This window comes from Salminus brasiliensis, chromosome 6 (genome assembly GCF_030463535.1).
Source record: "Salminus brasiliensis chromosome 6, fSalBra1.hap2, whole genome shotgun sequence".
NCBI lineage: Eukaryota > Metazoa > Chordata > Actinopteri > Characiformes > Bryconidae > Salminus > Salminus brasiliensis.
The window spans coordinates 37,644,149-37,654,178 of record NC_132883.1 but is presented as its reverse complement, the minus strand read 5'-3'; the positions used below and the strand labels follow the sequence as shown (position 1 = coordinate 37,654,178).

Below are 10,030 nucleotides of genomic sequence, written 5' to 3'. Positions count from 1 at the left end.
AGAAAAGAAAATAGTTAACTTCTCAATGAATGAACAAATTCGGATCTTCAAATCGTTTAAACGAACACTCCGAAAGAATCGGTTCGGTAAGGGAATCGAGCTTCGCATCCTCCCGTCACATTCGGCTCATGTGACGAACGTGCACGGCAAATGGTTCAAGCGCTTCCTATCAGCGCGTTTTTTGCGCAAATGTGCCAATTGAATAGAAAACAAAACAAAAAGTTACAAATTAAAACATTAAAGTAATAAATGAGTTGCTATATTGAAGTCATATACAATTAATTAAGAAACAAAAAAGACAAACACTCATAAAAAAAACATTTAAAATAATAAATAACCTGGTACCCATGCTTCACAATACGTGGAGAGGTATGGGACATTTCAGCTGGTCAGTTTTGTCTAAGATAGCTGACAAATCATGCTTTGTGAGACGCCCTCTCTTATCCCTGTTATTACGCTCTCTATATATAGCCTGTCTCTTTAACGCATTACTCAGCCTGTAGTTATAAACCCACCCCAACCCGAATCATAATCAAATCCCATCCCTGGTCCTCTAAAGTCATAATTAAGCACATTTTTAGTTTGTAAAGATAAAGCACAGGTGTATACACACACACATGCGGGTTATGAGTGAACTGGTGGACTTTTAGGAAACAGCGCTGCGTCGATTTTAAACAAAATATGATAAAAGCACTCCGCCACGGAGGGGGCGTGGCCAGTGGACACATGGCCCCGCCCCCGCCAGCTCCGCTACTATAACCCACATTCTTCCCTTATTCTGCGCGTTCATCGGATGCTGACCCTCCCCGGTACGGGACTCACCCCTGTTGTTTTGTTGTGGTTATAAGGAGACACTTGGAGGTAAACAGCTTGTCTTTTTCTTTCATTTCCACTTCAGCTGAAGCTCGCTAGGCCCGCTCAGCTGTCGCATTAGCTTCCCCTGCTAACTGGGCAGTGTGGCCGGTGTAGTGGCTGGTACTACTACTACTACTGCTGCTGCTGCTGCAGCTGCACATGTTCTGGTAAAAGACCCTCCCCTCTTCGCAGTTGTCATACATTCTCTGGCTACTGTAGAAACTAGCCCAGATCCAGAACTACTGGTGAGTTTTACTTGCTGGTGACTAGGTATTTGTGATGAGAGCAGAAATGGTAAGACATGTCTAGCAGCAGGTCCATGTGGCTGACGCTGCGTGGAGAACGTGCTCTCTTCGAGTTACCCTCATTGACGTTATGAGCTCAGGCAAGAATAGCTGGCCACAGGAGCTCAGTGATCTTAGTTAACAAGAACCAGAAATATTAGTCGCGATGTATTAGATGAAGAAAAGAAAGCTGCATTAGTTTCCTGAAGTAGTTCAGCGTGTTTCAGACAAAGAAGGAACAGCAACAAAGCAGGGCTGCCTTCTGTTGACCCATGTAAACAGGCCCACTTTACAACAGCTAGTAAAACTCTCTGCAGCACTGCACGCCTGTGCAACAACAGCTGCTTGTTGTTGTTGTTGTTGTTGTTGTTTTGCCATATGTTTACTAGTATATTGCTAATTTATTTAACATTATTTATTATTGATTAAATCCCTGTGAAATATCGTGGTGCATTTGTTTTCCAGCAGATTGTTTTGGGATTGTTATTATTTTAATTTTGTGACCTTTTATGTGACTTGATATCTACATGTAGTGGATGCAATTTCTAAGTGCTTTTACATTCTTAAAATACAGTAAAAAATACAGTTATTTTCTGGAAATGTGGTTTCTGATCAAAATCTAACAATCTGTCCACGATCGTAGGCCGTAGTTCTTTTCAGCATCAGCACTGATGGTCAGGAAGCAGGTGTTCATTAATCTGAATAAACACATAGCAAAATTAAATATTATCTACTACCGTGATACCAGGCTATATTTGGGAACTATTTGGTGATTGTGAGCACCGCCAAGTGTGCTTGGCTTCGCTTTTGTGTTTGGGATCAGCCATAAATTCTTATTCCAAAAGTACTGGAACACCACGGCCAGTTCCTTTGCTTTTGCTGGACTCCTACATTTACATATCAGTGTTAAACAACTTGGCACCGTATGTTTGAACACCACTAAAGTTACATTTTTCAAGTAAACAAACAAAAAAAAATATTGGAACATGTGACTGACGGGTGTGTCTTGTTGCCAAGGAGTGCCCTGTTAGATGTTTGTTGTTAAAAAAGTCAAGTCATTGTGAGGACAGATTGAAATTTGCAAATACAAAGATGAGCCACAAAAAATGTTTTATGGACAAGATTAGCTTCTATCAAAAGAAAGAAATGTAGAGGAAGAAAGGATCTGCACATGAAGTGCAACATACAGGCTCATCCGTCAAGCATGGTGGAGGTAGTGTCCGGGCTTGGCTTGTGTGGCTGTTTTTGGACTGGGCTCACACATCTTTATTGATGATGTAGCTGATGACGGTGGCAGCAGAACGGACTGCAGAAACATTCTGTCTGCTGGTTTAGAGAGAAATGTGTTTAGTCTAATCAGAAGGAACTTAATCATGCAGCAAGACAGTGACCCAAACACACAGCCAACACAACAAAGGGCTTTCAGTAGGGAAAAACTGACTGACTGAGTCGCCCACCAGACCTTATCCTATTGGATAAGTATCAGTGCAACAGTTTGGTGATCATCAGCTTGACGCTGCAAGCAAGGGATATGCAACAATATATTAGGTGTTATTTACTTTGATTTATTTTACAAATATGACATGCCAAGTTGTTTACCACGTCCAGATGTTCTACATTTGATTAATGAATTGTCTGCTGTGGTCATAGGTAACATGGTCAACCAGCGAGTGGACACGGGCTGGCATCCATGTAAAAGCGACTCCAGCGGTGGGAGCAACAGTGGAGAGAGTTCTAAAGAGAGCTCAAGATGTTCCACCCCAGTGCTGGACACGGACCGCACCGACCGGCTGCGGGACAAGATGAGGAGGAGACTTGAGTCTGGGGATCAGTGGTTCTCACTAGAGTTTTTTCCCCCTCGCACAGCTGGAGGGGCGGTCAATCTGATATCCAGGTGAGCACCACAGGCCTCATATCATCAGCTAAATGTGAACACTATGTCCTGATTACTAGTGTTAAAGTGATGTATTCAAGTTTGAGGTTTTTTTTATGTAAAAGTCCACCCCTGTGCCGCCACAACAGATCTGGACATTTGTTGCATGAACTCCACAAGACCTTTGTAGCCGTCCTGTTATCTGACTCTGATAAGATATCAGCAGCAGATCCTTTAAATACTGTAAGTTGTAAGGTGGAGCCTAGATGGATCACAGCAATAAGCCCTAGGCACCCATGACCCTGTCACAAGTTCACTGGTTGTCTTTCTTGCCTTTGTTTAGCAAAAAAAAAACATTATGGCTTTCCAGGACTGGAACAAATGAGCCTGTCTAAACACCTTCACTGCTGACCGAAGTCTTTTTTTTTTTTGAGACCATTATTACCAAATAATAATTTATAATAATAATAATTGAAGACAGGCAATAAAACAGGAAAGCCATCAAAGTAAATGAATACTGTGTCCAGAAACGTTGGCTTCTGCCCTTATTGTAGAGATGAGCTGATCATCAGATTTGACAAACTGAAGATAAACTCAGCCAATCACAATATCCACACGCTTCTACACTGCTGGTAGCCAATCACGGTCACACTAAGGATGCCAGCCTACATCAACATTATATAAATGTGGATGTGCAAAAAAAACAAAAAAACAAAACACAATATTGAGGGCAGGTTCCTCAAGAACCAAGGGTGAGAACTTTGCACAGTGGCTAACTTGTTTCATATCTGCATATGTGCTTCAGGTTTGACCGCATGGGATCCGGAGGCCCCCTATTCATTGACGTAACATGGCATCCAGCAGGAGACCCCGGCTCAGACAAGGAGACGTCCTCAATGATGATAGCCAGTACAGCTGTAAATTACTGCGGCTTGGAGAGCATCCTGCACCTGACCTGCTGCAAACAGACGAAAGAGAAAATCACAGCTCACCTCAGCAAAGCCAAGCGCTTGGGGCTGAAGAACATCATGGCTCTAAGGGGAGGTAAGGTAATCGAGGACTGAGTTTTATATATAGCATATTGAACACTGGGCTTCTGTTCACGCCATATACTGATACCTAGTTAATAGATGTTTAGGATGTGTAATTATGGAAGAAAACTTCTATACAGATCCAGTGGGGGCTGACTGGGAGGAAGAAGAAGGAGGCTTCAACTATGCTACAGACCTGGTGAAGCACATTCGCCAAGAATTTGATGACTACTTCGACATCTGTGTCGCTGGTATGCATTAAATCGAAGTATAGCTTCAGAAAACTTGCTTACTCAACTTTTACAATACAAACTGGCAGTCAGTTTTTATTTCATTTGAAGCACTGAATATTATTGGTCTTGAAATTGTAGCTATTTCTCTCAATGACCAATTTGCGCAATGCCAGGTTACCCAACTGGACATCCAGAAGCTGAGAGCTATGATGAGGACCTGAAACACTTGAAAGAGAAAGTGGATGCAGGAGCGCATTTCATCGTGACGCAGCTCTTTTTCAGAGCGGAGACTTTCCTCAAATTCGTCAAGGACTGCCGAGCCATCGGCATCACCTGTCCCATTGTGCCTGGAATCTTCCCTATACAGGTAACGCCAGTTAAAACCTCCAGACAATGAAACACATGTCTTTTGAATAGGATTTGGCTAAGGTGCTCTCTATCCTCTTTCAAAAAGTGTGTTTATACATAGTCATCCAATGTGAAACTATATGTTTTTTTGGCTACAGCAATTAGTTCACCGCCTGAGGACGTAATATCTTTGTTTTGTAAGTGTAATGATGCATTATGTTCATGAGATGCACCTGGCTTTTTAGAGAAAGCAGTTCACAACATGAAGTGCTGTGGGCTTTTTTTTTTTTTGCATCATAACATTTGCAGCAGCAATCTGAGAAACTGCATAATAAATTAGTTGGTTTGATCATAGTCCTATCAAATCATACTCAGTATTTTTGCAATAGTCAATAACATAAATTATCATTAATTGCTGGGTTCTCATGCCTTCCCTCACAGGGTTACCATTCGCTGCGGCAGCTGGTCAAGCTGTCGAAACTGGAGGTGCCAGAGGAGATCATGCAGGTAATCGAGCCCATTAAGGACAACGACGCTGCCATCCGGAACTATGGCATTCAGCAGGCTGTGGAAATGTGCAAGGTTCTCCTGACCAGCGGGGACGTGCCTGGCCTGCACTTCTACACACTCAACAGAGAGGTGGCCACCATAGAGGTGCTCAGACAGCTGGGCTTGTGGGCAGAGGACCCTAGGTGAGTGAGCGAGTCAGAAATAAGGCTTTAGCTCCATAGTGCTCCCAGTTTAATGCCTGGCTTTCATTGGTGATGGAGTGGAATAGTTTTTAATGTATTTATTTATTTTTGTTTCTTTTAAAGGCGACCTTTGCCATGGGCTATAAGTGCTCACCCCAAACGGAAGGTTGAAGATGTTAGGCCGATCTTCTGGGCTTCGAGGCCAAAAAGCTACATCTACAGAACTCAAGACTGGGATGATTTCCCCAATGGAAGATGGTACGTTTTCTCAACAATATATCAATCTAACAATATATTATTACATTAAAAACACCGGCCCAATGCTATGTATGCCTCTGACCCAATGAGGCATGGACTCTACAAGACCTCTGAAGAAGTCCTGTGGTGTCTGGCATCAAGACTAAGCATCAGATCCTTCAGGTCCTGCCCATGACTGCCCATGGCTCTGTCACTGACTCACTGGTTGAACCTACTTTGGCCACTTTTGTACCACTTTCTATTCATACTCCATGTAGATAGCACATCGAATAGTACAGAGTGTTTGGTTTTGTTATTTTGGTGCCCATTAAGCCCCAAAATAGCAGGATTCTGAAAGATCACGAGGAACACTCTGTATATGCAGCATTCTTCAAATGTAAATGTTGCATCTGGAATGAACTTGAGTTAGACCTTTTGTTAATCCCCTTGTGCATGAACTAATGAGAACACTGGCTAGGAAAATATTGCACAGTCAATTGTTCAAATACATAGCCACCGTGTTGCAGGAGATGATATGTGTAAAAAGATTGTGATGCAAAAGCCGAGATATAAACTCAAATAGAAGCTGAAATCCTGCTCGTTGACCTGATTGTTTATTTTATTCCTCAGGGGTAACTCCTCGTCCCCAGCCTTCGGCGAGCTGACGGATTATTATTTGTTCTACCTGAAGAGCAAGTCCTCTAAAGAGGCCTTATTGAAGATGTGGGGAGAGGAGCTAACCAGCGAGGACAGCGTGTATGAAGTCTTCACTGACTATATCGCAGCACAGCCAAACAAGAGCGGACACAAGGTAGATTGAACGAGGGTCCAGGTTTTCCTTAGATAATGAATCATTGCAATCAGAGGCTTCAAACTATATTTGTTCAATATGCTGGGAATATTAAAGGTTAAAACATGCAGATTTCAAAACGTAGTGAATTATTACGTTACCACCAATTAGACCATAATATGTGCCCAGTTACAAGACTGCTTTAACCTGATTTCTGTGCATCTACCACATCTGTAGCACTCTGACAATTCTACTCCCATGAAAATAATAGTGCTTGAAAGCTGAATGTCTTGATTTGTGCTCAACACTCTAGGTGATGTGTCTGCCATGGAACGATGACCCTTTAGCTCCAGAGACAAACATGCTGAAGACGGAACTGGAGAAGGTGAATCGCAGAGGTGTGCTCACTATCAATTCTCAGCCCAACATCAACGGCAAGCCTTCTTCTGACCCAATTGTGGGGTGGGGACCACCGGGCGGATATGTCTTTCAAAAGGTAGGAGATTCAAGGAAAGAACTGATCTTGAATATTGTAATGTCATGGTTACTGGTTTTAAGCTTCACCAACTTTGCTTTGATTTTTTTATGTATGATTTTTTTTTTTGTTTCTTTCTTTATTTAATACAGCTCCCAGTAAAGAGTAATTATATTATGCAACTTGTATCATTTAACATTGTTGGCCAGGAAAGAATAAGCAAGTTACACTTACACTATATTTGGATATTGCTGCATTTGTCTCCAACCAAAAAATATTTCCTTTTGCTAATTAACAGGCATACCTAGAATTCTTCACGTCAAGTGAAAATGTTAACGCACTTCTCAAAGTGTTGAAGAAATATGAACCACGTGTAAACTACCACATCGTCAACGTGCAGGTAAAATACACTCGAGTCATTCTCGACCACTTCCAGATTATTAACGTATTAACATCAGACCATTTGTGTGAGCTTGCTCTTAACATAACTTTCATTTCTGTTGTAGGGCAAGAATATTACAAACGCCCACGATATGCAACCCAATGCTGTAACGTGGGGAATTTTCCCAGGCAGAGAGATCATTCAGCCGACGGTAGTGGATCCAGTCAGCTTTATGTACTGGAAGGTGAGGAGTATTCCGCACACGCATTGTTGTCATCATTAGAAAGTCAAGAAATCATCTCAAGAAAAGAAAAGCTTACAGCAAATCCTAATGCTTAGTAGGATCGCAACAAACCACTATTTTGAGAATGAATAATTTATTATTTGGATTATAAATTACTCAATAAACAAGTAAGCTATCAGCTTTTAAATGTAGCTTGTTTTATGCATTTGAGATAAAAATATAGCAAAATAATCTATTAAAAATGCATTAAAAGTTGTTTTAATGAACTTCCCCCTAAAAAACAGATGTAGAACAGTTTTCTCCTAATCAGTTTTTCCATAATTATTCACATTTCTGTTCCCATGTGCAATATGAATTGTACTGTGACACTGCAATTTCCTTCAGGATCAATAAAGTGCTATCTTATTTGGATCAGGGAGAGTCCATGTGAGTCATTTTTAGCTTTCAGTTTGAAAGTATTTTTTACTGCTACTGGTCACTTTTTTTTGTTTTGACACAGTCTGTATGTGATTAAATGGTTTAGTGGGTTAATGACCTCTTTCTTTCCCTGAAACTGTGCACCACAAGCTGATAACACTTGATGATCTGCGTATAGCTACCCTTCCGCCTTTTGGGCATCGATACTTTGATTTTCAGATCTTTAGAACTTTCAGATATTCGTAGTTTAGCTCGTGATGAGTGTTCTTAATTTACAAATGATAATGTGTCATTTGACCAAGGGTACCCAAATGTTTGCATATGTGTGGTATGGGCTTTTTATTGTCCAGGCTGCACCTGCTGTAAAGATAATTTGATAGGGAACTCACCTGAGCTTCGGCATTCCACTGATAAAACCATGCTCTTGTTCCTGCAGGACGAGGCGTTCGCTCTGTGGATCGAGCAGTGGGGGAAGCTTTACGAGGACGAGTCTCCTTCACGAATGATTATCCAGTACATCCATGACAACTACTTCCTGGTCAACCTAGTGGACAATGACTTCCCTCTAGACAGCTGCTTATGGCAGGTCATCGACGACATGTTCGAACTGCTCGACGCACCTCCAGAACCTCTGGATCAAGAAAACCTACAATAGCTTTAAAATACACCTTCCCTGCTGCTGCTTCCCTCGAAGACTACACATAAACACTCACAGAGAGACAGATCACTATTACATTCTACTGTAATATCAGCTACTTATCCCTTCACACATCTTGGAGTTGTTACATAAACATGCTGATGAATTTTATTTTGTTTACGGCATGGAAAGTAACTTATGATTAATGCAGATCAAGAGCACTATTTTACAACGTAGGACTGGACAAGTATAGAGATATGGTTGAGAACCATAACACACTCATACCATGCAGGACGTAATTTCCCATATCTTTGATGGCACGCAAATTTGTAGGGATTACTGTGACTGCCTTTTTATTATTGTTTTTTAAGCTGATGGTTTTAAAGCTATTTATAAATAGTATTTTGGCTGTTGCACATGTCTAAAGTCCAAGGATGTCAAGTTTCTTTGGGGGAACTTTCTGCTTTTTTTTTTTTGTTTTATCTTGCCAGCTTAAATAAACACTCGCCCACACAAAACGGCAACCTTGCTGGGTTTTAAAGAGACCTGGTCAGAAGCTTGACGTACAGATATTTACTTGTGAAGTCATCCAAGGCCAAAGATGGTGACAGTGATTTTGATTACTATTGTAATCTGAAGAAAATTGTTTTTCATTGCCTTGGGTCTTTTTTTTTCTCCTCTTTTTTATTTTTTAAATAAAAGGTCCTTTGATTTTATTTTTCTTCAGTTCGTGCATTGCTGATAAAAGAAGCACAATAAACCACTCATTTCCCACACATTCTTTATCAGAGCTGTTCTTCTGTGTCATTTTTCCATGTAACTTTGGGTATTTTTTGTCACATTGCCTTGGGTTACAGTAGACTATAAAGTCAGTTGAAGTTGAAACTGTGCCAAAAGTAAAAGCATTGCTGGGCACTCCCATCAGCTGATGTTACGTCGAGGCCAGTCTTCTGGTCATGCATTTTGGACTCTCGTCTCCGGCTGATGATCTCTTGCCTTGGAACATAACACCAGTTGGAACAAGGCCAGACAGCAATTCCCATTTGCTACCAACCTCATAAAAAGTCTGCATTGGATGGACAGGACTGATTCAATGTATACTGGCGATGCCTAAGAAGAACTGCTTTTGGTTCCATAAAAACAAACAAACATGAATTTAACCTTTCAACAGGTTAATTACACTCCTTAACAGACCTGGCTCTTTATGGAACCAAAGGTTCTATGGTATTGTTTAATGATTCAATGATTTAATGACTGGGCCTGAGGCACACGCAATCAGCCACCACCTCCTACCAAACTGCCGCTAATGCAGTGTCATCAGGCAACCAACCAGCCTGCAGGAAATCGACGAGTTCCCAGCTCTAATGCGTCAGCTAGGAGATACCTGTGCCGGCCAGAATCACACTAAAGTGACTTGGGGGTAGAGCAGGAGGCCAATTGTACTTCCATGGCAGGCAGCATGACCCAAAATTCAATTCAGCGATCCACTGGTCATAAAACTAAGTGGCAGTGCCTTGGTCGCATTATTTTAT

At 41.4% G+C, this 10,030-nt stretch overlaps 1 protein-coding gene across 1 annotated transcript; it reads left to right on the top strand.

Moving 5' to 3' along the window:
* Positions 1–746: 746 nt before the first annotated feature.
* mthfr (methylenetetrahydrofolate reductase (NAD(P)H)) lies at positions 747–9,266 on the top strand. Its single transcript, XM_072681049.1, has 12 exons — positions 747–861; positions 2,790–3,033; positions 3,818–4,056; positions 4,184–4,294; positions 4,450–4,643; positions 5,066–5,316; positions 5,440–5,574; positions 6,184–6,364; positions 6,657–6,839; positions 7,117–7,218; positions 7,325–7,444; positions 8,298–9,266. Exons 2-12 carry the CDS (start codon positions 2,795–2,797, stop codon positions 8,514–8,516), a joined length of 1,974 nt encoding a protein of 657 aa, XP_072537150.1. The 5' UTR covers positions 747–861; positions 2,790–2,794; the 3' UTR covers positions 8,517–9,266.
* Positions 9,267–10,030: the final 764 nt, after the last annotated feature.

Coding starts and splice junctions, on each gene's coding strand:
- mthfr (XM_072681049.1), top strand. CDS start 2,795: ATGGTCAACCAGCGAGTGGACACGGGCTGGCATCCATGTAAAAGCGAC. Junction 4,295..4,449: donor CTTCGACATCTGTGTCGCTG/GTATGCATTAAA, acceptor GCGCAATGCCAG/GTTACCCAACTGGACATCCA. Junction 5,575..6,183: donor GATTTCCCCAATGGAAGATG/GTACGTTTTCTC, acceptor TTTATTCCTCAG/GGGTAACTCCTCGTCCCCAG.